Source organism: Alnus glutinosa, chromosome 5 (assembly GCF_958979055.1).
Source record: "Alnus glutinosa chromosome 5, dhAlnGlut1.1, whole genome shotgun sequence".
In the NCBI taxonomy this organism is placed as follows: domain Eukaryota; kingdom Viridiplantae; phylum Streptophyta; class Magnoliopsida; order Fagales; family Betulaceae; genus Alnus; species Alnus glutinosa.
The window spans coordinates 2,399,820-2,426,983 of NC_084890.1; the positions used below are offsets into that span (position 1 = coordinate 2,399,820).

Genomic DNA, 27,164 nt, shown 5'->3' on the forward strand with positions numbered 1-27,164 from the left:
CGGACTATCAAACAAGGGATGGAGACAATTTTTGAAGTTCCGCCAAAAACTGTCAATATATATGATTATGCGCATGATTTTAAGCAAGAGTGAGCTCAAGAGAGACATCACTTTTTTTGTTCAGCTTCAACAATGACTGGCCGGACGCTTTTGAGTTCATTGACGATAAAGAGATTTTGCAGTCATCCATTCGCTCTATATTCTCTGTCAATGTTTCCAATGTTTGATGATTGCTCTTGCTACCGGCAGCGCCTGGTAAGACTCTTTTTTGCTCATTGCTCCCCTGAAAGTACGATAAATATGGAGAAATATATATTTAGAGCCATCACACCGACACATGCACACGTGTTTAAGAATTTCATAATGAAACGAAAGATTAAAGAGAAAAGCTGAAGAAAAGGGAGAAAATTCAGAGCACAGAATTTTTTAGTGGTTCGATGTCATATAGCATGCATATATCCACCATTAGCCATTAGGTAATTGTCCTATGGATTATATTTTGCTCATAAATATGGCTTGATTGACCTTTACTGTATATACAAGTGATCGATTTCTATTTGTAGCTAGCAGGGAAAATGTAGTACGTGAATATATACAATATAAATAAGATAACAAATCCTATTAATTTTATTACAATCAACTGATCGACTATAAGATATACGTACATGTGATGATTTAATTAACTAACATGGTATTAAAGAAGATGGGTCGTAGTGAGGCTCGAGGCAAAAATAAAATAAAATGGGGCCTTTTTAAATTTTAATATTATATATTAAAAATTAATTAAAATATCATTATGCTGCCCTTTTAGATGTAAAATTACTAATAAAATTTTCATGTTCAAGTTTTGTTAATATATATATTATATATTCTCCATAGATAATATGACTAACTATTTTATCTTTCTTGTAAAATAAACGATTGTAAGTATGATCTAATTAGTTGTGTACTAGAATTAACGACACACGACTAGAACTCATAACAATGACCAACTAAAATCAATGGTGTTTTATAGTAAGTATAACGTACAAAATATCAAAAATAAAAAATGATAGAACCAAGAAGCAAAATATTGAAATTTTTTAATATCTCAAATATGCTATATCAAATTAAAAGCCTTAGGCGGTGGCCTAATTGGTCTAGCCATGAAACCGGTTCTAAAAGTAAAGGTCATAAGTTCAAACTTTGACTTAATTAGTTTATTCTCATTTTAATTAAAATATTTTGCGTACGTGTTGTTTGGTCCTACACACTCACTGGAGTGTTCAAAATATATTATTTTAATTATTTAAAAAACACATCTTTTTATAATTAAATTAACCTTTTAAATAAGCTGTGATTTGAATTAATTTAATTAATGTGTATGTTTGCATGTGTGATTGAGAGAGAGAGAGAGAGAGTACTTGATCAGTAGCGCAGCTCCTGAGCAGTTCCTTGAAGATGATGTAAGAATTTGATTTCTCCTCCCACGCTTTTTTTATTATACCTTGGCATGGTAATGACTCCGTCACTTTCTTTGACATCCACACTTCTTGCTTCTCCACCCTGCCATCAAAGTTGCCAAAAACTGAAATACGTAATTGATTCCCATGGCTATATGGCACTGAAAACTCCCATTTTTAGCCGATTCTTATTCTCAACTTAAGAAGCATTCGTATTGTTGGATTACAGTTCATGATCATAAGTAATATTACAAATAGACAAACCATTGGGCGGCTGCCATGCTTGTAGTACTCTTGAGAGCAAGTTCTTCTTTGCAATAACTCTCAGCACTGCTGCTTCTGAACCAGAACGCGTGGTTATCAACCAATCCCTTGTTCTTTTCCTGATGATTTTGTTGGCAACAACCTCTTTCTAGGCACGAGAAGCAACTTGCTTCTGGGATACCCTGCCCCTTATCATTCTTCTTTGCTGCCATAGCTGCTTCTGCAACAAATACAGAGTCATATGGAGATAACAATAGTATGGTGATCGATGATCTTTGAAAATGTCCAAAATTAATGATGATCAGATTCAACAACAATAAAAGTCATAGGGAGAAAAGCATGTCCTTGTATATTCATCCAAAAAAAAAAAAAAACATGTCCTTGTCGATATTGGTCGGATCAATGCCTTATACAAATGATCTTGTGCATCTCTAGTCTAAATTGTGAAAATAAACTACAAAATTATTACAATTATTACTTAACTGTAGGAAGGATAGAGATGAAACTTTTTGCACACTTTTTGGCAGAAGACTTTCTACAAATGTTATGATTGTCTGTATTATATGGTGACTATTATATATGTTTTGTATTATATGAACAGCCTTTTGAAGCGAATCTTTTCGATGAAGTTGCAACATCCTTTCGATGAAAGTTCCTTTGTATATTAATATACAAAGGAACTTTCTTTTAGGAAATTGCGAATTAATTATTTCTCTGTAGAGAAAAACACATTAATTATTTCGATGAAGTTGCAACCAATTGATATTCATTGTTAATCAATGAAACTTGGTAAAGAAATGTGTATTCTTAGATAAATAATATATACTACTCTTCATACACATTTTGTATTAAATAAATGATATAAAATAAGTTCAAAGAATAACATTACTCTTCCTGATCAATTAGGAAAATGCATACATGCATATTGTATCTTTTTACCATGGGGGCATTCATATAGGGAGGAGTAAACTTATGATTTACATGTTACCTTGTATCATCTGCTCATGCTTCATGCTTCTATACATCTGTTAATAACAAGTAGCCTAATTGTTAGAAGATTATCAAAACCATCAGCACTTTTGTAATTAAATAAGAATACATTTGTGTATATGGGTCTGATCAAAACCTGAAGATGGCTCTTTACGTGCGATATGGTAAGGCCCTTCACATTCATTATTTGTAAAACCATCTTTGGAGTAGCTCCTATATATATATATAAAAATTAAAAAAAAAAAAACTAATTAATTATATTATGATTAACTACTTTGTTAAGAAAAGCATATCTATATTTTTTTTCCTTCTAGTTTTGGTAAACACAGCTTACTGTCTTCTCCTCCAAGACGTTCAACCGCATGGACGAAGCAGTGATGAAGCTCAGGCGTCCACCGAAGCCGAGGCATTTTTGATCGAACGTACGGCCTAACTACGGGCGACTTCAAGCGAATCAAGCTTATCTCCGGCAACTTGTCATCCATACGCTGCTTAGAAACTCTGATCATATGAGATGGCTGTGAAGGGTATTCTTCACTGCCAAGAGAAGATGATGGAGACCCTTTAAAGGAGCTCTTACCTTCAACCCTCTTCATGGCCTCCTAACACACACACACACACACACACACACACACACACACACACACACACACACAGAGAGAGAGAGAGAGAGAGAGAGAGAGAGAGATGGCCTGGTGTGGAACTGAAGAGAATAAATACTGAGACTCTGTTACCTAGTTTTGGCCTTATATGCGGCTTTTTCTTACTCAAGTCTCAGAGGTCAGTTAAGTCCTTCGGAGTTTCGATTGGAGAAGGGAAAAATTCGACACGCAATTTCAAGCTTGGTTATGTTCAAAAATGCCTTCATGATTGGGTGAAAATGGAAAGCGCAGTTCAGAGTAAACATCTTGGTACTGAAATCATTTTCTTTTTGAAAAAACATTCTTGGGTCGTCGTCTTTTCTGAATATTCTTTGTCATGGGAAAAAAAAAGAAAGTAAAGATATGTTTGGTATTATCCTCTTACACATATTTTTTATTATTGAATTTGTGAAATTCACATGCAGTCTAATAGATTTAAGATCAATGCATGGAAAATAAACATACACAAGAATGAAATTAAACATTTCTTAAAAAAGTATTAGCTTAGGTAATAAGTGTTCGTTACCAAGCTATGTTAGCTAGACACTAAATAATTAAATTTATTTGTCAAATTCTGTTGTTGAATTTTTTTTCACCCATCATATGCCATGCGGCACTCATATATGTGGACTGTCATATAAATTATAGTAAAGGTTATAATCTCCCAAACGTTTATTTAAGAATAAATGGATGATATAATATAATTTGGGCCTAAGTCTATATGTTTAAATTTTTAATTTAAGCAATATCTTTATATCTTGTATCAAAACAGGTGCAATAAAACCATTCAATTTTGTTAAATCGAAAACTTTTCTTGAAATATATGTATTTTAATACACGATTTTGCCCACAAAAATAGTATATTGGTTAAGATTATTTGAAGTTTTTCATATACCAATTAAACTGTTTCAGTTTAAATTCTCAGAAATTGACCAAAACATTCAAACAAACAAACGTTATAATTAATTAATGAGAAAAGAATTAAAGGCATCCACTAAAAAACAAAGAAAAAGCAGACGTTGAAAGCATAAATGTGACATAAGCAGTGCATGTCCTTAAGGAAACATACCAAAGACCACATAAATTGAAGCAACCACCCCCCCCCCCCCCCCCCCCCCCCCCCCCCCTCTCTTATTCCGTCAGATCGAAGACTACTGTCTACTTCAAACACACCCCCACGTACGTTCACATTCGCATTAATCTCATCGATAATATATATGATGATGATGACGATGATGATCACCACACTAACTGGACAACACGTGTGCCACGTAGACATGCTTCGCATGTTGGCCTTCCTTCTCACGGGGACACGTAGACATTCGAGGCGTCACGGTGGTCGGGCATTGGTGGTCACAGTCACAGATTTCATTTATGTATGGTTGCATGCAGCGTGCATGGGAGTTTGTGTGGAGGGTGAATTAATGAATCGAAACCAAATTGGCATGTCGGGACGTGGGGTTTCCATGGCCATCCTTAATTTGCTGACAGAGGGTGGAGAAAGCAGAAAGAGGCGGTTTCAAATTGGGGAATATTCCCTGGATTGATTGCCAGAAGCATGGACAAGTGTTTTGCGATATCGTAAGCGAGAGAATAATGGCTATGGCGAAAAGGTGGTGGAAGAATATTGAAATTATAGATAGCAGACTTTGTCTGGAGCGAGCTGCGAAGCATATTTCACACTTGTTAGCGTACGTTTATTGACCGGCCACGCAGGTTTTTAGGTACGTAATATGTATGTGAGAATTGTTCTTGCACTCCATTCAATGATTTTGACTATTTTCCAAACTTCGTATACAGGTTCATTTTGGACAGTCTCTACAATCTTTTTGAAGTTATAGATTCAAAAATTTTAGAATTTAAACTGTTTTTAGACATTGAAATGCTTGAAAAGTAACACATTTTAAAAATGATTCATGTTATTGAGACCGTTAGAAAGAATTATCGCCTATCGGGATCCCTGATGAAACCCAAGTGCCTTCTTGTCAAGTGTGATCCACATATGGCCCAACTAGATGTTTAGGGGTGGGCAAATTATCCGCCTACCGCTTACCGAACCGAACCGAACTGCCATCGACCGCCTACCGACTTTAATCGACTAATTTCAGTTCGATAGTCGGTATAAAATTTTATCCCAAAAGTCAAATCGGCAGCCGAACCGAACCGAACCGCCTTTTAAGCTGCAGCCGAACCGAACCGCCTTTTAAGCTGCAGCCAAACCGAATCAAACCGCTTTTTAAGCGGTAACCAAACTAAACCGAACCGAATGCTATTCCAACCGATTAACCAAACCCACATAAAACGAAACGACGTCGTTTTAGTAAGAACGAAACGTATGATCATTTTTTTTTCCTTTAAAAAAATCAAAACGACGTCGTTTCATTACCTATTTTAACCGAATGTTAACCGATTTAACCGACTTAACCGACCGCCTATTAACCGCTTAACCGACTTAACCGAAATAAATTCACCGATTACATTTCGACAAAAGTCGGTTCACCGACTGAAATAACTGACTTAACCGCCTACCGAACCGACGCCCACCCCTATAAATGTTAGGTCTAACAAATGATAATGATACTGATTATTACAAAGGTGATTGTAGTAATCCTCATGTTTATGAAGATGATAAAGCTTGACTACACTCATACCATGAAAAGACTTTCTGCTTAATTTGACTTTCCAACATAAACTTCAGTTGAATTAGTACTATAATTACTTTTGACTTAGTGGTGGCATAAACCCATCAGACTGATCCACATTAGCTTGGGGCCAGCTGGAAAGGACGAGATTTTGAGTCCATATGTTCACTATTTATTGTTCTCCAAGCATTGCATTAGTACTTAAAATCAAGCTCGTTTTGTTTTGTTTAGTAATGCTACGTATCATTCCTTTATCCTTCTTTTGTTCCCTCAAGATTGATATGGCTATTAACATCACCATTAAATTTATGATAAATCATTATTAAATTTTGATTCAATAATAATTTTAAGAGACAATTCAATTTTGAAAAGACAATAGGAGGTGATATGTAACATTACTTCGTTTTGTTAACAACTTTGTTGTTTTGTTCTAACACAAATCTCCTCAAAATACTAAAATTGTTTTCGTCTTTATGTCGCACCAGAATATTTTTTGAAACCAAAAATAAAAAACACCCGCCAAAACACGTTAACAAATATACCCCAAATCTCCTACGAAGATTAATTAGGTCATAAATCTAATAATAATGGTACTGTTCAGACAGATAGTGGAGGCGAAAGAACAAATTCTACAAACAATGCCACCCTCTCGTGACATATGAACAATAGAAATAACAACTCAAAGCTCAAGTTGAGCTCTTGCGCGCATTATTACTTTACCGCAAGGATCACCTACTTCAGGCCAAGAATCATGCCACCCTCTCGTGACAATAACTTACGTCTAGCCACTTCAAAAATATCTTGTACGCCGGCCTCTCGCCCTTCCACATAGCAGGGCATTCCTCGGGATTGGTAATTCGTCTCTCCAAGAGTTTGCAGGGGAGTAGACTCGGAGATAGAACTGCTGACCCAAGTACTGTCTGGCCCAGTTCTCAGACCTTATGTTCCACATTCCCACATTGTCCAGAGCCATGTAGATTGCAGTCCATGCTCTGGGATACACCTGCATTCAATCAAAAACATAAACAAACCAAGAAAGAGCTAGCATCTAGAGTGTGACACTCCAGTCTCACATTTGAAAAGATAAGTAGCTCACATAGAAGATATTCATGAATGCTTTTGAAGTAATAGCGCATATGTAACTAGCGTTTTTTTGGTTTTATAAGTCATACCTGAGTAGTGGAGCGGGCAACTGTGTCTCTCAAATTGTAGCGTGTTCTACTTGCAGGTGTCCATTGCCCTCCATCCATTCTAGTCATTGCCAACATTTTAACATTGAGAAACACAAACTGAAAAATTGTGGTTTTCCAATGCAAGTATATAATTGCTGGAAAAGATTATGCTTACCCCACAACGAAGAAAGAATAACCATCAATGTGCCATGACTGCACAGTGTCCTCCCAATTTTGGAACACAATTTCAACATATTCTCGGAAATTAGCACCCATAACGGATGTCTGGAGGTAGGCATTATTTCCCCAGGGGGGAGTGGTAGGAATGGTTCCAACACTAAAAACTCCAGGGATCTTAAAGTAGTCAGCAAGCTTCAGTGGGGTGTCTGCCGGAACAAATGAGACGCCATTTACTGCATATCTCTGCTTGCCGTTGATATAAGGAGCAGAGTTTGCAAGCATGATTGTGCGGCTAGTCTTGATCATTCCATAGTGGTAGGAGCCTTGGGGATTAGGTCTTGGACCACTCGCAGTCAGATTCCAACTGATTAGAAATAATGAAATATGTAAATGAGATATTTTGTTCCGCTAAATAAGATATCATGAAAATTTCTGAGACAATTGATTCCACAAATAATCTAGCTAGTTTCTTTAAGGTGGTTGCTTCTCTAGAAACATTTAACATAAGTATATATCAAAGCATCCCACTTTATGTGCTAATATGCATGCGAGGCAACATTCTGCTGCAACAAATTTTAAAATGGAAAGAATCACACTTTATGCACTAATATCCCAAAAGCTTAACCTAATAGGAAATATGATAGGTGCCAAATGGGGAAGATATAGTCATTATCTACTTAGGTCACATTTGGTATGCGGAAAGGCTATTCCATTAGAAAAATAAATAGTTTTTATTGAAAATGAAAGAAAGTGGAATGAAATAGCCATTCTCATAGTCCATAAGGCAATGATTATTCCAAGCGTTAGAGTATATGTATACTTTAACACCAAGGCTATTTTATTCCAAATTCTTCCATTCTTAATAAGATTATTCATTTTTCCTAATGAAATAACCATTCCGCATACCAAACGTATCCTTGGTATTTGAATAAGAGGTTATCAAGTGAATTTCTATAAAGGGGGGTGCTTAAGAGTGGAGAATTTATTTCCCTTTAATCCAATTTTCATTTACAATCCAATGTTGATACGTTGAATATTTAACTGAAATGAAAGATAAATTGTAGAATTTGGGTTCGAATTCATGACCTCTCATCTTATATCAAGTTAAATCACTACTTATTCTAAAAACTTAAGCGGATAAAAAATAGCAAACTTAATTATTTAAATTAATATTTTAACATAGTACAACAAATTTAAATTGAAAATACTTATATGGCTCGAAAGTTGGTGAAAGAAAGAGTATGAACTCAAAAGGCACATTGAAAATGCCAGTAAGAGACATAAGATTCTGAAAGAAAATAAGTTAAAAAAAAAATTACCGTATAGATCTGGCCTGGCTGAGGGACGAAGCAATCTCAGTGGTAGGCCCATTAGGGACAGGACCAGAAACTCCCTTCTGTGAATAGCTGTAGTGAAGAATGGCTGTTGATGTCAGTACCTGAGTGGTGAAGCGTGTAGAAACTACAATGTAGTAATCCTGAACAGGCTGATCAGCTGTGACCAAGACAGAATATGACTGGCCAAGATGGATATCAAGTGAACTGTAGGTGTTCTGTAGCGTGTGAGACCCTTCTACCTCTATCAGTTTCATCATGTGTCCCTGAATTCTGAAGTTAATTGATGTCGTAAGCCCCACATTTGATATCCTCAACCTATAAGTCTTACCTGCAAACAAATTATTTGAAATTCTTGAAGTAATCCAGAGAACAGAAATATCGGGCCTGGTGTAGATCAAAGCTTGTAGAACTTGCTGGTATAAATTTTATACCAAAACAAGATCAAAAAGCACCCGATTTTTGAGAAGAACCGTGAGGCGGAAGCTTCCTTACTACTCTAGGTGAGGCCACAAAAAAGTAGTTCTGATGCCATGTTAAAGCATTCTAGAGAGTGAAATATACATTTCTATATTTCTACTCTCTAGATTACTTTTAACAGAAATAATGCGAACCAACACAAACAGATCCTAAAATTATGAGATTAATTATACACATGCATATCATAACTGTAGTAGCTCCTCTAATTAAGTTCATAATTCAGATTGTGGATAACAATGAAGACAAGGGCAGTAGTTATGAGAAGTTCAATGGCTAGGAGCAATTGCAGTGTGAGAGACACAGAGAAGTACATTAATAGACACCTTGATCAACAGTAAACGTGTAACCGTTCGACCCACGACCATTGATGAGAAGTCCATCAGGGAAGGGGAGATTGCGACCACTGTCCAAGAGTCGTCTCCATATCTATAAAACCAAAGTGAAAATATTAAGGAAACAAGAAAGTGAAATGACACTTAAGGATCTGATTCCCCTGCATATTCCCATGTAGATATGCTTACGTATTGATCTCTCTTGAACCAGTCCCCAGCCAGTATGGTGAAGTCCCCAGCAGGAGGAGGGAAGGGAACTGGAATCCCTGGACGGCTCCAGATTCTGATGCCACCGAACCCTCCAGCAGCTTTCTGAAATCCAAATGATGGGTAGTAGAAGTAGCTACCGATCTGATCCTTCACTTGGAGAACATAAGTGAAGTTCTTTCCCGGTCGGATTGGACAGTTAGTGCCATAAACTCCATCTTGCCATGAGTTCCTTCTCTGCTGTATGCCATCCCTGTGGACAAGAGATACGACATAGTAGTCATATTCAATATCGGTTGCTCAGCATTTTGCTCATTCATAGAAGAAGAAACTGTATAATGTACGGAAGCTGTGAAATTTAATACTAAAGGCAGTGTTCTATTCATTCATAAAGGATATCAGCTACCCCATAAACCCCCCATGCAAGGAGAAACTGTATATTGTATGGAAGCTGTGAAATTTAATACTAAAGGCAGTGTTTTTACTCATTCATAAAAGGATATCAGCAACCCCATTGGTGCATACCATTGACTGCTGAAAAGAAGTGATTCATACGCTCTCTTCACTGAAATCCTTCTACGTTACCAAAATGAAGTGACCTTTAGAAATTCAAATGGAAGGTGATCCTCCCTATACACGAGGAGAATTATCTACTCATTACCATATATATCACAGCCAATCAGTCTGAAGATAAGGGTGCCTTGGTTTTTTTCCAAGCTTAAAATCCCTGTTACCAGTTTCAACATGGAGGCTAGTGGCTACCACACCTCTGCACCTGGTAAGAAAACGAAGGCTCACAGAAGCAAAAACATGACCAACTAATAAACATGTTTCAAGTCATCACAATATATGGCATGTGATTTTCTGATCTCTAACGACTTTGCTTTTCTTGATTTAGTGGTGCAGTCGGTTCATGCCAAATGTAAACGCCAGTATATAACTGTACAAGTACCTTCATGAAACAACATATTCAAGCTATCTAGCTACGAGCATGAAACAACATATCTAGCTACGAGCATTCACATTCAGCTCAACAAATTTTTTCTCCATTTTAGCTAAAAAAATCACATTTTTTTTTTCTATTTTAGCTGCCAACTTTTCTAAAACACCTACGTCACACTTTTTATTTTAACTATCCACTTTCACTATTCCATTTAAATATTCATTTCTTTTTCAAAGCACCCATATTTCAAATTCATGTGCATGTCTAATCAGAAATAAAACAATTTTTTTTTTTTTTTTAACACTTGGTGAACATCGTAGCAAGTCACCAAATTTTGGGATATAGTAGCTAGACAAAGGCAGCTAATTTAGCACCCAAATTTACATCGCGACTAGCCAAAATAACCTTTGGCTAGCCCGATGCGAATGCGTAAATAATGGCAAACAATCTATATCATAGTGAACCCAGGAAATTCAGGAATAGCCCATTTGGTAAACAGGGCAAGCTTCAGGAACTGATCTCAAAAGGGTCATTAATTAACTCTGATATACCCATTTTTACTATGTATATGTAATATATTATTCTAATAAATGTGGGAATACACAGATCTAGCACGTGGAGATTGAAATTAACTATATGTGATCAGCTGTTCAAACGGATTTATATATATATCAAGGACTTTTGAATAACCAATCAATGAATCCTTTGAGCTGAATCAGATAGAAAATTAAGATCTAACCACAAACCACTTTTCAAACAGCGTTAGATTCATTATATGTAAATTAACAAGACCCAGCCCGACAAAAGTGACTATTAAAGGGAAATATACTTTTATAAGATTCTAGTACAAAAGTACCACTGAAAAGGAGAAACTATTTCCGGGAATCCAATTATTCAAAAACAGAAAAATCGATTTTACTAAAGTTTAAACCCAAAAAAAAAAGGGGTGTAATTCTCTGTTTGGTTACTGAGAAAGAACAGAAAATTGCATTGGGGTTATATATGTTTTGAACTGTGAACAGTTACTGGATGTTGCCAAAAGTACCAGTTTCCGTACAAAAATGAAATCCATTTTCTTTCCCACGGCATCAAACAACTAGATTTATACATTTTACTCTCTTTCATTCTCGTTTTACTGCATTTTTTTTTCCCCGGAGTAAAGAATATAAAGTAATGCTAACAGAAAAAGATAAGGCGTTTTACCAAGAGATGAGGAATGGCTCCCTTAGGTAGTTGAACACATTGATAACCAAATTTTCATTTGTAACAGCATCGATCTGAGGCCCTGGGAATTGCCCATTTATCAAGATACCCTGCAACATTTCTCACTTTCACTCAAGCATCCCAGAGATTAAAAAAATAAATAAATCACTTTTCGTGCTTCCGACGCAAAAATCTAGCAAAACAATAAACTTTTGGCTTCAAAAAGCAAGAAGCATTTTCCAAAGACCAGCAGAGCCAAAAAAAAAAAAAAATAGAGTTGCAGAGGCAGAGCAAGAAAATGAGCTCATTAAGTACCTGTTGCTTGACACCGAGAGGGTAGATATCGCCGTACGTGACTTTCCACGTGAAGAACCTATATGGGTCTTCACCATTAACGCCATGAACAACCGCAAGAACCAGAACAATGAGAAAACAGAAAACCCTGCATTCTCCCATTGTTCTTGCTCTGTTTCTAATCTTTGAGTTAACTAACTGCTTAAAAGAATGTCAACTATATTAAAGTGAGTTTAATGGAAAACTAGATCTCCATACACAGAGAGACTTTGCACCTCTGCAAAGAAACTAGATAGAACTGATGGGTGTCCCTCACTCTCTCCAAATCTGCCTATAAATATATATTATTCTTTCTACTTTTGTTTTGTTGTGCCTTCTGTGAGCAGAGGTCACCATTTCTTTCTTTTGGTAAGCAAAGAAGCAGAGCAAGATGGCTCGTGAGCTGTCAGTCCAAACACTTGAGAGTGCGTTAAACACAGTGTGGTGGATGGTCCAGCTCAATCACGGGCCACTCATTCTGTGATCTGCTACTATTTCACGACGGGCCCTACTTGGCATGGACGGTTCTTGATTGGTTTAGAATTTCAATGTATTGGAGTAGTAAAGTTACAAAGTTACCCCTTTCACGTGCACTTATTGGGGGCTGTCCTTTTATTGGGGGGTGTCCTAAAGGCTATAGGTGAAGAGTAAATGCAATATTCCCCTCAGATCTTTTGCCATGATATTTATTGGATATGTTTAATTTTTATTTTTATTTTATAAGTATTTATTGGATATATTTAAATCGTTGAATTATTTGATAATCTTTTAACTGCCACAATACCTACTGACATTGTGAGAAAGGTTAAATAAATGGGTCTAAAACCTAGTACAACATATTCGACCCAAAGGCCAAAGAAATGGAGTGTAGTTAGAAGAACTTTGGATTTGAATCCTTTACTATTAAGTTTTTCGAATTTTACGAAAATTTAGAATGCTTAAGAGAGGGAGCGGTGAAACCACTTGCTCGGTAGACTTAATACCTTAAGTTGCCTAGAGAAAAATAAGCTTCAAAATCCTTATCTTGCACTACCCGAATTTATGTGAAATTTAAGCAGCTTAATTTTAAAAAATCCTCATCCTAAAAGCTCACGGTCGAGAATTAGTGTCGACGTGGATACAACAAAGATAGATTGAAATATTTGAGATGTCCTAAGAGGTTGGTGTTCGGCTTCGTGAGTTAGAGGGACATCGGGTTGAAAAGCCTTTGTTTTACGAAAAAAGTGTTCACCTACTTTCAAGAGACAAAAGAGCAGCGGAGAATTTACATGAGCCAGCGGCCCTCCTTTCGGCCGGGAGGAAAAGAGCGGCAGAGGGTGGGGTAGATGGGGGAAGGGGTTAGGTGAGGTCCTCCTTTATGTTATATCGGTCATGGAATGAAAGGCAAGGCAATTTTAGGTCCAAATTTATTATTTGGAGAAACATACATGCACCTCCATCATTTAATGTAATGTTTGGGATCACCGACCATATATGGCCATTATTTTCTGGATCAACTGTTGCTTGTAATTCCATTCGATTATTACATAAACTTGGAAAAGTTTACCGAAATGATATTGCTAATGATTATTGTTTAAATGTCTTGGATATTGACCTCCAAGTTGATCAAATATAACTCCCACGATAGGGAGAATACAAAATAAAATAAATTACCTCTTACCGATATAAATTTAATCAATCATAGAATAAGCTAGAGGTAGCTAATTAACAAAAAGGAAGAAATTCATAATTTTGTGAAATGATTATGAGAGTAATTAAATTGATCAGTTTGATATTTTGCTTAATCATTTAACTATTTATGAATTGTCACCTCAATTTGTAAGAAAACTTGTTGGGGAATTATCATTCTACAAGCCTAAGTGGGCAAATGGTCAAGATGAACCCAACTGGATCTGTCGGGTTGGGAATAAGCCGACCTATTGCACATAGTTTGGATATGTGTGGTCACACTCGGAAAGTGAACCGGTCACTCCGCCGGGAGTGTGCTTCCAATCGATGTGATAATTGGAATCTTGGTAAAAGCAAATGGTTGTGTCGGGAATGTCATTGAGACACACAATACAAAGCACACCTGTCTTGACAAGTATGGAGGGTTCAGTAAGTAAAATCTCCAGCATTTATTAGGATCCTTAACATTTATTAACCTGGGTATTTAGTGAAGTCAAATCAAGTCAAAAGCTAGATTAGGCGTAAGTACTAGCGTACCTAGCCCTCGCTAAGCATATAAGACCTGTCTACCCTAGGCTTCTCAAGCCCAAACACAGTTGAACCCTCCACTACCAAATAGTTTATAAAGTCTGGCTTATTAGCCTAACAAGCCTGATAAGTTAAGGAGAAGCCTGTCGATCAAGCCTGAGACCTATCATGTTATAGGATAAGAATACACCTATACTCTTGTCAGATCAGATAACGCATTTTTTTACGTTAGGAGACCTCCCCCAATATTCACGAGGGAATCATACATGCCTTGAAGAACATTTGAGTGAGAGACTATTAAACCCTACTAAAGAAATACGGGAACGTTTTTCCTCATATATTTATCAACTTAAGCATCAGAGGTGGTGTTGTCGAATCTCTGGTGAACCGATCTCTAACCTTTTGTCCTCTTTTAAACTAGCTTGGCGTGCTGTATCAACAGATCACCTGCCAAATTCCAGTCCAAAAAATTCTTATACCCCATATGAAGCCCACCAATAAGAAAGTAGATAAACAAGAAAATTGCTGCAGAAGGTGGGAGCATACGTGAGCACTGTAACTTTGTTGTTTTTTTGAAATAAGAGCTTAAATAAAAGTATAAGCCATGGTCTTCTGGTTGACTCAGGTATCAAGTAGACAAGTACGAATACTTAGATTTCTTTAATATATATTCTGTTGGTGCTATTATTAATAAATTATATACAGCCCAATTGGGTTTTAGATCCAATGTCTACGACCCTCCTATCGATCTTCCCCTGGCCTCTTCGGTGTCTTCTATCGATCTTCTAGTTTTTCTAGTGACGTATTAAACCATGATTAATTGGATCCAGACCCACTATTTTCTTAGTTTTTCAAATACATTATTATGTACTTTTCACCTAGATGACATGAAGACATTCATAATAATAATAATAACAAAAAATGGCTTCATTTTTACTACAACATTATTGTGTTGTATAACAGTTATATAGTGGTTTACTAAATTGTATTACTTTTATATAAATAGTCTTGTAAATGAAGACGGCATTTGAATTGTAGCCAATGGAAAGGTTTTTTTTTTTTTTTTTTTTTTTTTTTTTTTTTTTTTTTGTGGGTGTGTGGATTGGATTCTCAAACAATTGTTAAAATTGCGAAAGATTTCTGATAGGGTCCATACGCCCAAACCGGTGATCGAACAATGTGAAACCCTGAGAAGCCTCTTAAGTTTGCACGGAATCCCTTTGCAATTTGGGCATAAGGAGTATAAGAAATCCCGTCTTCTTTTTTCTTCATTTTTTCTTTTAGGGGGGGATAATGAGCAAGGTTCTATTTGATTGAAAATATAAAAGGTATTAACTTGGAGTTGAGTGAAATTGCACTCACTTTACAGGTTGTGGGATCTATCTTAAGCATGAGTTTAGGGGAAAATGAGGTTAGTAGGATTTGGCCCAGTTGGTTTGGCTTATTATTTAATTGGGGGATGTAAAAATATTTTGCGTGAAAAAAAGGGGAGGGGGGGATGTAAAAGCTATTAGTGCAAAAAATTATTTTTATTTTCATATGAGTAGAGAGTTTTATGTATGGATAATTATATATAATTAAGGGAACTTGTCAACTTGCGGGGATAGCTCAGTTGGGAGAGCGTCAGACTGAAGATCTGAAGGTCGCGTGTTCGATCCACGCTCACCGCATTTTTTATTCACGCTTTTTTTCAACTCCCCTTTCCATCGTTTGTTCGCTCTTCTGTCTCTCCAAGCCAAAAAATATTATTCAGAGAAACAGTTTTTTGTCACTTCCAGACATACCGAATACAAGAAAATTCATTGACAGCTAATGATCTTTAAGCAACTTTGTTCAGCATAGAAAACTTCCAAAATATAAGAACTAACGTAGGTGATATCAACAAAGTGAAGGTCAAACTTTTGGATATTGATACTTCAAGGATATACCAATTCCCTTATAACCCAACAAGATCGAGGCCATTCATGAGAAAATTAGCTTCAACAAACATCTTCTGAATATGCACTAATCTCTATCAAGAAGTATTTATTTCTTTTATGGCAAAGGAAAAAGTGAGCTTGATTACCCAAGGCCCCTATGTGAGTTTTTCTATGGCCCCATGAGTCCCTCTTTCCTCTCTTATCTCTCTATCCCAGGTCTTACTTTTGGTATTGGTGTAGGTTATACTGGGCAATGGGTTTGTAAAGCTCACAATATTGAAACCTCAAGGGTATATAACTGGCATCAAGTATGGAGGAATGGACAACCTTTTAGATCTCAAATCAAGTGAATCTAGCAGAGGGTAATCTCCATAATATGTAGCAGAAAGTGTTGGAACTTGGAACTCTAACTTCGTTGTTCTTTTTGCTTTGCTTGATACTCTTACCTGCATGAAATGTGCAGATATTGGGACATCAACTGGAGTTTGCCAGGCGGCCAGGATAGATATCAATTGTATGCTTTTAGTGTTGATTTTTGCTCTAAAAAACACAAAAATTACGTAAGGGTGAAAATTCGTGTTTGCATGTCAGGTTTAGGTCGTGTCAAAGCATGAGTATAAGACTAGATAGGTCAACTCTAACTCGACCAATTTAATTAAATAAATCAGACCCCTCAACCTTAACCTGCTAATTTTGTGTTGGGTTCATATCGGGTTTGCAAGCCGTATCAAAAAATTGTCAGCCCTAGTTCAACTATGTTAAATCTGTAATGAGATAAAGCTTGTTCTGTTCTATGACACAGACTCCGTGGGGCTGAGTATAGTGTCATCCATATGAGTAATGACCGTGTAGAGGTTTCATTCAAGAGTACATATGATCCATCAACTCCGGGAATCAAGTTGCCGCTCAGTGTGGACACAAGGTTGTATTTCATACAAAGCTTCTTGTTTTTGTTTACAATTCTGCAGAGTTATTCCAAGTTTCTGATATACAATCTTCTCTTTAGGTACATATTAAAGAGTGGTGTTTCAGGCTTCCACTGCTATGCAATATATGAGCGTCCTCCTGGATGCCTACCCTTTGATCTTGCTCAGACAAGGATGGTGTTTAAGCTGCGAAGAGAGAAGTAAAATCTATATCTCTACTTATTTGGGTTTCCAACTCTGGCTTTTGTTTATGTATATGTTAACTAAGTGCTTCATGAAACTGGAGTAGGTTCCACTATATGGCAATTACAGATGAGAAGCAGAGGATAATGCCAATGCCAGAAGATCTACTGCCAGATAGAGGCAAACAACTGATTGTTCCAGAATCAGTTTTGCTTATAAATCCCATTAATCCTGATCTCAAAGGCGAGGTGCATGCATATATATATATAACCAAACTCTTTATGTTGTTGAGTCTGTGTGCTAGAAATAGGCTATCTTGTATGTGGCTGAATGCAGGTTGATGACAAGTACCAGTATTCAATGGACAACAAAGATGGTGGAGTCCACGGATGGATAAGTTCTGGTCCCATTATAGGATTCTGGGTCATCTTCCCTGGCAATGAGTTCCGCAATGGTGGTCCTACCAAGCAAAATCTCACCGTCCACACCAGTCCAACCTGCCTCGCTGTAAATTTCTGAGCTCTAAAATTGCAGGAAGAAGCAAATTCTATGTTAAATTTATCTAAAGCAGTCGATATACTGTAAGAGATTTTGAAACTTTAGTGGGATAGCTCCAAGTAAAATGATAGATATAATGCATAAATCCATAATCAAAAGTACTATAAAATTGAATCTCAGTTGTCAGAAAAAATGCAGTATCTATCGAATTATAACTGAAACATGAATTCAATTCCAATGGGGAGAAATATATTACAGTTTGAGCTGAATTTTTGGTGTAACAGATGTTTCATGGAACCCATTATATTGGGAATGATATATTAGCACATTTTGAAAAGGGAGAGACATGGAGGAAGGTGTTTGGCCCAATCTTTTTATATCTTAATTCAACTGCAGATGTATCAAATGCTTGAACCCAAAACTTATGGATAGACGCCAAAAAGCAGGTAACTTTTCATTGCATCATAGCATCGCACCCCTTAAGTACATCTCAGTGACCCATATCTGGCTTTCAAGAACAAAACATAAAAATGTGGGCATACAGTAGCTCTTTTCTGTTAGAACTCAGCCCGGTTTTCTGTCACTTTTCCATAGACCTTTTTTTTTTTTTTTAATTGCTTGCAAAATGAAAAGAATATGACAGATCAAATGCTCAAAACCATATGGGATTTGCTCTCTGTGGAGTTACTTCCTGTACTGAACTCTAAAATGGAGTATTTACTACTGGGGTTTGTTCTCATGATTGGCTCATCTTAGAGACTGCTTGAAGAGGCAGCCTGGCCCTATGATTTTGTCTCATCATCTTATTATCTTCCTGCTAAAGAACGTGGTTCAGCTTCAGGAAGACTGGTTGTTCAAGACAGGTAATGATTGATTGTCTCTAGGAAAGGCCATTCACATGAGCTTCGACAATACCCTCTGCTTTTCAAAACATTCAAATGGTGTCATCACTATGACTACCTACGTAATATTATGGGGGCTGAAAGGAGCAAAAACTACTAGCAGCCTTTTTGAATGCCATCTAGTAAACTTTTCCATAACACTCAGACTAACTGCTGTTCATTCTCACTGTAAACATTCACTTCAGATATGTTTCTGATTCTCTTATCCCTGCCAAATATGCATACATTGGTCTATCAGCTGCCAGAATTGAAGGAGCCTGGCAAATAGAAAGCAAGGTAATAACTAAATCATGCCATTGAACTTCTACATTTTTTTTCCCCGAGCAAATAACAAGTAGAGGCGGAAACAACAAAAGCAAAAAGACAACAGAAAACGGAACACCGAAGGGGGATTCAAATCACTAGTCAGGACAACAACTTTGGGCGGGGGGGACCTGAATGGAAATGCTTCCACTGTGACTAGTAGAGGAGCTCATCTAGCAAGGTTGTGTGCAGGCTAGTTGGCACTACGATGAACTTTCCGAAAGGACCAAACCGGAATGAGATTCAAGAGTTGACGAGCTTCCAAATGACGGGATCCAGTTGCCAATCTAGATGGAACCCAGGGATGAAGAATTTTGCGAATAGCCCTAAAAAATAATATTGCTTTGGTTCTCATCCACAACATATTTAATGGCAAGAAAAGCTAGCCTAGCTTCACCCATAGTGGGATCAATGGGTTCCATTGAACTTTTACTTTCTCCATAACTGATCTTGCGCACTTATATATGTAACAATAAATTTCCAACTAATTCAGCATATTCAATGGTAAATCTAAACATTAAAGGTTTCGCATGCATGTAGGATTATCAGTTTTGGGTTCAAGCAAATTCAAATGGAAGTTTCACTATCAAGAATGTTATCCCTGGGGTCTATGGACTCCATGGCTGGGTTCCTGGTTTCATCGGTGACTACTTAGATAGCACAGGTGACCATCTCTGCAGGTACTTTTCATAAAACTCCTGTGCTCTTTCTTAAATAAGTAGTTACCTCGAGCTCATTGCTCCCATCCACACTAGAAAATTTCCTGCCAAAGCTTGGTTTTCCACTAGCTGATTGTGGACTATATAAAAAATCACATCATGGTACACTGTTTTGGCATGCATAATATTGGAATGCCCAGGTTCAGATACACAACTTGGCAATTTGACCTTTGTTCCCCTAAGAGATGGTCCCAATGTACGGGAAATTGGCTTTCCTGATCGTACAGCTATTGGTTACTTCGTTCCTGATGTGAATCCGATGAATGTCAACAAGTTATTTCTTAATAGCCCTGAGAAGTAAGCAACTTTAGCCTCTATTTTTGTAATACTCTAAATTGCTGGTGAAACACGTAAGAGTAAGAGTAATGCTACATACTATACCATCGTTCTACTAGGCTGATATGGCAATGCTCATTAGTCCTTGAGTTTTTTTTTTTTTTTTTTTAACAATGGCTAATAGACACTGTCATATTAGTCCAGTAGAATGAGAGTATAACATGTAGCATTACTCAACACGTAATATATATATTCCTTAAGCTGCGTGTATCAACATACAGGTTCAGGCAACATGGCTTGTGGGACAGATACACTGACATACACCCTGAAATTGATCTAGTTTTTGCTATAGGTATCAGTGATCCAAAGAAAGACTGGTTTTTTGCCCATGTAGACAGGTGTTTCCTTCTCTCCATTAAATGAGAACCTAATATAAATGCATTTTTACCTGTATTTCAATTGCGGTAATTTGAGAAGGAGAGGCATTATGTTAGTTGGCCAAAATGATTTTTTCTTTTGAAATTCTGCACTTCAAAATGAACTTTTTGCCTTGACAAGGGGAGTGAATTTTTACAGAAAGGGAGCAGATGGTAAGTATCTTCAAACAACATGGAAAATACAGTTTAACCTTGATTCACTAACCAGTGGAATTTACAAGCTGCGACTGGCCATTGCATCAGCAACCCGTTCTGATTTTAAGGTAAAGATTGTGGAAATTGTGAGAAAATCACATCCCTCAGTTTGATCAATTTCTCTTAAGATTTTGCCTTCAATACTGTCTTGCAGGTCCATGTCAATTATATGGAAATAGAACATCTGGTGTTCCAAGTTATGAACCTAGGGACAGATAACACGGTTTGTAGACATGGGATTCATGGACTGTACCGGCTGTTTAGCATCAACGTTCCCTCATCATTTCTGGTCAAGGGAGATAACTCCATATTTCTCACACAGGCCAGGGGTGGAGATGCACTCTGCGGAATCCTCTACGACTATCTTAGACTAGAAGCTCCTGCATCTCCAGAGAGATCTAAGTGGTTGAATGAATAAAAGAAGGGGATGAAGCCTAATTCAAACAGGATTAATATTGGCTTAAGTGTTCCTCCTACCATGGCAAAGGAACATTAGAACTTCAACAAGGAATATCTCCATTCTCCCGGTTGTTCTTTCGGTGCTTGCCTACCACAAAACTTGTTGACATACTGTTATAGTGAAACTTATTGATAATAAAAAGCTTATGTTGTGATTATTTTAACAAGCATACAATCAATATTACTAGAAAAGAAGAGCTTCATAGAGAACAAACAATTAAGTTCTGGAAAATCTGAGACTTGAGGCTAGGGATGACAAGACAAAATAGTCAATTTAACATTCCAATAATAGCAATAATATTTGGAAGCACATCATTCTTTGCAGAAAGTTGCATACAGACAGCAAACAAGATGCCCCTCATTTACATCATTTCTTTTTTAAATCTATACAAAACTGCATGTAAGAGCATGCACAGAAGCATAGACAAAAAAGATATCACTAGTTAACGAAGCTTTACCATAAACACATTACTGTTTCGAGATGGTTAAAAGCAAGCCATAGCGATCACTCGGTGTTACGTACCTAGGGTATGTGACAATGGTATTATAGGAATTATATTAATGTCCTCTTTAATAGAATAATTAGATTAGGTTTAAATAAGGTAAGAGTCGTAGATTATTATTATTAGGTATATAAGGAATATTGCTCATAAAGCAATATCTCCAATAGAAAAATAAGGGATTTGTCTCTCTTTAGAATTAATATTTATTATTTAGAGTTTGTAATATTTATTTATTTATCGTTCCGTAATTCTAGCTTTGTAACCCTATAAATAGGGTATTGAATAATGGAATAAAATCAAGAAGAAAATTTATAATCAACTCTAGTAGTTATTTTGGGAGTTTCTTTAGGATTTCTCGAATAATCTTAACATTGGGAGGCAGGGTACCTCGAATGCCCATTATCCATCGTTCGTGTTTATTTTTCATCCCTTGTTACGGAAGCCCGTAACACTCGGCAGGACAGGAAGCTCCAGCTTCTTGATCTCTTTCCTCACTTTCTTATCATTGCTATATGATAGACCTGGTATCGCATCCATCCCAATCATGTCAATACCACTTAATCTTGAAATCACGAAGATTACAAATAAATCGATCTAGCCGCTTCTGCAATGAACGGTTACCAGCCAACATCTGGTTGGACTTGGTATCATATGTCCATCCATTTTCCCCTGGCCTCAACTCTTGCCACGCATTAACCCATCCATCAGGAAAAGGAAACCGACCATCTAACTTGTCATCCCAGTTCTGCAGTTCATGTTACCACCAAAAACCACGTTTGGATTCTTGTTGAGAAGGTTGACTGCCTCCTTTGCCTGCTCTACACGTTCTTTGCTATACATCTGATCCCATTTTGGAGGGGCTGGGCAGGGGCTTTCCTATTCATTGCATCATCCAAGATAATCTGCAGAAACAGCTTTACATCTTTGCAGAAATGATACCGTGCACATATACACGAACCACCAACTGTTGACTGCCAGGGGTTACACAAAATTGAAGGGGAAAAAGCAATTCCATTTTTACTAGGGAAGACAATGCTACAATGTCCAATTAGTTCCAACATATCTGCTTCTAGTTCACCTCATTTGCAGGCATGGTGTACTTTCCAAATTTATCAACCTAGTGAGGCAAATGAACAGAATGCTAGCAGCACAAAAACTTGATTGATCACAAGTATGGTGAAAAAATCATACCAACCAACAAACAAATAACTGAATCCCATTTGTTCAGGCTCAAGTTCTATCTGAAAAGGGAGACGAACTTCTGATCATCGAAAATGTAAAAAAAAAAATCAACATCCTCTCTACTCGATGAACCTTTGCGCAGAAAAAGCCACATTGACAGTAAAAGAAAAAACAAGCTCTTCCCGCTATCAACTGTCAACTTGTTGTAGGCTTGAAACTTAGGTATCATCAACCTGCGAGTGAAAAACAGAACTCGGGAATGTGGTGGTGATGTCTTTGCCCAAGAAAAAACAGGGTGGGTGTTAGAAGCAAGAGTTTGATGTTACGCACCTACACTAGACGAAACAAAACCCTAGCAGTAAATCCTGGTGGCGGCTAAGACATGTATGGAATGTAATGGAGGAAATCGTGTACTTGGGGAGCACGATTTCTGTGACGACCCTTTTTTTTTTTTTTTTAACAAACATAAACGAGTCCTCACAGTGGCACGACAATGTGTCGCAAGCCAACATATGATATATATCCCATAATATATACACCTGGTAAATCAGAGTATAACATATAACTAACCATGCAGCGGAAACATAAACCTGAATAGCGGAAAGCATAGCTTATACATCTATTACAAGTTATTTACAATACAGAGCCATTTAACATCTATATGTTTAAATCTTATCAACATAATAATTAAACAACATGAATGACTTATACAATAACAAGTAACCCAAGCGTCACAAGCCATAAACAAAATCTATAAAATAGTGGACAACTGTGGTCTTGCAATTACGACCGTCGCGGCGAGCTTCAGTCATAATATCCCAAGTACACATCTACAACACCCCCAACTAGGACCGGAGTACCTGCAGCCAAAGGAACATCTATACAGTTGTGGGGGTTTGCCACATCCGTATAGGTGGAATTATGAGCCCACCGTCTTAGCATAAATAAATACACTAACACCTCAGAGGTATACTATTCACTGAGTTTTCGCAAAGAACCAACTTTTATTTTTTAGTCATGCGTACACTATAATAGCCACCAATTTTATAAACTTTTGTTTGAAAACCCCATAGCTGATATAGCAAACACCGACTACTAGAAAACATTTAAACATACTAGGCAGCTAAGATTATACGTAGAAAATTCCATTATAGAAAACAATGGCATTTAAATCATGCAACCATCCGATAAAAATATACATAAGTTCTTTTCCATTAAGATTCTTATGCGTACTAATACGTCTAGTAAAACTACTCATAGTATAAAAACATCACTCATAAAAACAATGCTATACATGCTCATGCTGATTGTTTTATGCCTTGGGGATTTAACCCAAGTAAAGTGCTTCAAGGGAATCTAACCCAAGTAAACATTAGTACCTCGAGGGAATCTAACCCAAGTAGGCACTTCATGGGAATCTAACCCATGGTCGAGACCTCAAGGGAATCTAACCCAAGTATAGTACCTCGTGAGCACTTCAAGGGAATCTAACCCGAGTAGGCACCTCATGGGAATCTAACCTATGGTCGAGGACCTCAAGGGAATCTAACCCAAGTAAGTACCTCGTGAATACCTCAAGAGAATCTAACCCAAGTAGGCACCTCATGAGAATCTAACCCATGTATAATTTCCCGTGGGCTGTGAACCTCACTTCGATGCAGGTTTAGCGTTCATATGCTTATGCTTCATGCCATAAATCAATACATTTTATTTCATAAATCATGCTTTTAACACATGCTTTCTTTCTAAAATATAAACAGTTCAACATGTCATTTCTTAAACAATTTGCATAACTTAACTCGCTCTAAAATCATAATTATGTTCCATTGTAATCATAGTTTTCAAAACTCCCAACTATAACATATAGTGACTCCATTCATTTAAACTCCACATATCATATTCATACTTCAAAACATCATCATAATTTCAATATACTCAAAAGTACTCAAATCATCCAAAACAGATCATAATCGACATACAGTTGGTTCAGGTTTGTAAAACAATATATATTTTGCAAATTCATCATTTATGAAAATAATACTTCTCAGTAAGTAGAATACTCACCTTGGCTGCATTGGACATTTGGACTCATGACTCGAACTCAACATTGAAGAACCCATTGAAGTCTCCAATTATAACACGACCCTGCAATTACTTATAATGTTAGACTATGCTATGGAACTCTATACCCTATGACACATAGACTACCCGCGTGCTCACATGTCACATTACCCGCTTCTAAGTCTAGTTAAGTATCCAAAATTATTATTAGGTTAAAACCTTGATTTTAGGTTCGTATTTATTTGTTATTAACAATAAGATATATTTACTATTTTATTTGCCTACTAGTTGTTGTTAATCCATATAGTTTGTCTATCCCATTAAGTTAACAAAGTGCATTCGGTCCATATACATATATGTATAGAATGCTTATTAAGCTAAACATAGTTTCATAACACACTTAGTTATTTCATTATATATAGATAAACACATTAATCATATAATTACGTTACTAATTGATTTTGGAACCTATTATGTATTTCTATAATATCACTATTTTGTATTTATTATCTTACGGTTTTTTTTAGACAATTTACCATTTTAAAAGCATTTACATTATAACTATTATACTTAGTATTTAATCTTTATCAGATACTAACCATCTAAGTAATTAAAGTTATAGCACATAAATCTTATACCACATGTTAATCTAATAACTCATATTAAACTAACTTGTAATCACATTTTGTAATATACATTCTTTTATCACACTTTGCCTTTTTTTTTTTTTATTCCATTTTCTTCATTAATTAATTATTTCACTTTCTTCTCCTAGTCTTCATAACATATGACTAATCCAAACAACCCGACTCAATAAAGACATGACCTAAAACCTCATTACATAATCAAAACTCCTAAATAAACTATAGCAAGTAATTCAATTATTTATCATAATCAACCTTAATCAATTCAACTTCATTAACATTTAGAGTATCCAACTCATAAGCATATCATGGAACACATTTTAGCCTTATTCAACAAACCATAATCAAGATGTCATCATAAAATCTCATTTCACATTAACACGTACATACTCGGCCTTATAACAACCCAACATCCAAACCCATGTCAAAAATCAACTCATTTAAATAACAAGATCAATCTCCTCTAATTTAACACTCTAAATTATAAATACTCTAATTAGTTCTTGAATCGTTCAAAAGCTAAACCATTGGAAACCTATAACATTTTAGGGGTTCCTCACATACCCACAACATAAATCACTAACCTATCAACATAAAATACCAACATAATCACAATAACATTAACCTATAAGAAAATATTAGGGTTAATCACATAAAATATCAGTTAAAGTAAATACCCATAATCTAGGGTCTGAAGAAACTTACCCAAAAATTCACCCAAACAATACCCAAGGTTTAGTAACCTTTAGTAAGCTCCAAGTAGCCAAACAACTAGAGAATATTTAGGATTAAACTCACATTTACAAGATTTCACCCAAAATCTCCAAAATATGAGTTTAACGATTTACCTTAAAAAAATTGGTCAAAACGTAGATATTTAGGCGTAGATCACATTCCTGAAGTTGGATTTGAGATTGGACCCTTGGATCTTCGTAGATCAAGAATTTTCCCTTAAAAACTAAGAGAGAAGTGAGAAAAATCTCACCTTTTTTTTTTTTTTGCGCCTCACTTACTGATGCGCCTCGTTTTGGGGCACATCGGCCCTTAATTGCTATGCCCCCGTTATGGGGCGCAGGTGTGGGGCATCATGCCTCACACCTTAATTTTATTTTATTTTCCCATTTTCTTTTCTTATTTTATTTCATTTCATTTTCTTTTCTTTTCTATTTTCTATCTTCTTTTATTTTTTTTAAAAAAAATACTCTCTTGCATTATAAACACACCTAATTAAATTTGATCAATTTATTTACTCAAAGTTCATATGTTAATTACTACGAAATGTCTTGAAGCTAAAGTGTCTATGTTGCATCTTAATGATAGATAGTTATTTTTCTCATGTAATGAAAAATTGTGCACTATCCAAAGCTCCCCTAAGGTACATTTTTTCTCTATGATTTTGAACTTTTGAAAATTCTAATAAGAGAGTTTTTTTTTTTTTTTTTTTTTTTTTTTTTTTTTTGTTAAGATGGTCAAATTGACCAACTCTCCAGTTGAACCTAGAACCCATAAACTCTAGTATTCTTTATAGATTGTAACACAAGCAATAATGAGAAGCATATAAAAAAATTAGAAAATTTGGATTCAAAAAGATTCACTGC

At 36.3% G+C, this 27,164-nt stretch overlaps 2 protein-coding genes, 1 non-coding gene and 1 pseudogene across 3 annotated transcripts; 2 read left to right on the forward strand and 2 right to left on the reverse strand.

The window, feature by feature from the left end:
- Window positions 1-57: 57 nt before the first annotated feature.
- LOC133868224 (putative Myb family transcription factor At1g14600) lies at window positions 58-3,292 on the reverse strand. The gene is made up of 6 exons (XM_062305043.1): window positions 3,031-3,292; window positions 2,833-2,909; window positions 2,695-2,731; window positions 1,707-1,926; window positions 1,404-1,545; window positions 58-283 (listed from the first exon to the last, which is right to left on the reverse strand). The coding sequence occupies exons 1-6, from the start codon at window positions 3,290-3,292 to the stop codon at window positions 80-82; spliced, it is 942 nt and encodes a 313-aa protein (XP_062161027.1). The 3' UTR covers window positions 58-79.
- A 3,216-nt stretch (window positions 3,293-6,508) lies between these two features.
- On the reverse strand, window positions 6,509-12,484 carry LOC133869518 (L-ascorbate oxidase homolog). The gene is made up of 8 exons (XM_062306545.1): window positions 12,146-12,484; window positions 11,831-11,940; window positions 9,667-9,937; window positions 9,469-9,571; window positions 8,651-8,996; window positions 7,327-7,695; window positions 7,152-7,230; window positions 6,509-6,982 (listed from the first exon to the last, which is right to left on the reverse strand). Exons 1-8 carry the CDS (start codon window positions 12,284-12,286, stop codon window positions 6,770-6,772), a joined length of 1,632 nt encoding a protein of 543 aa, XP_062162529.1. The 5' UTR covers window positions 12,287-12,484; the 3' UTR covers window positions 6,509-6,769.
- Window positions 12,485-15,956: 3,472 nt separating this feature from the next.
- Window positions 15,957-16,029, forward strand: TRNAF-GAA (transfer RNA phenylalanine (anticodon GAA)). The gene has a single exon. It is a non-coding gene; the product is annotated as a tRNA-Phe (tRNA).
- Window positions 16,030-16,395: 366 nt separating this feature from the next.
- Window positions 16,396-21,135, forward strand: LOC133868226 (probable rhamnogalacturonate lyase B; annotated as a pseudogene).
- Window positions 21,136-27,164: the final 6,029 nt, after the last annotated feature.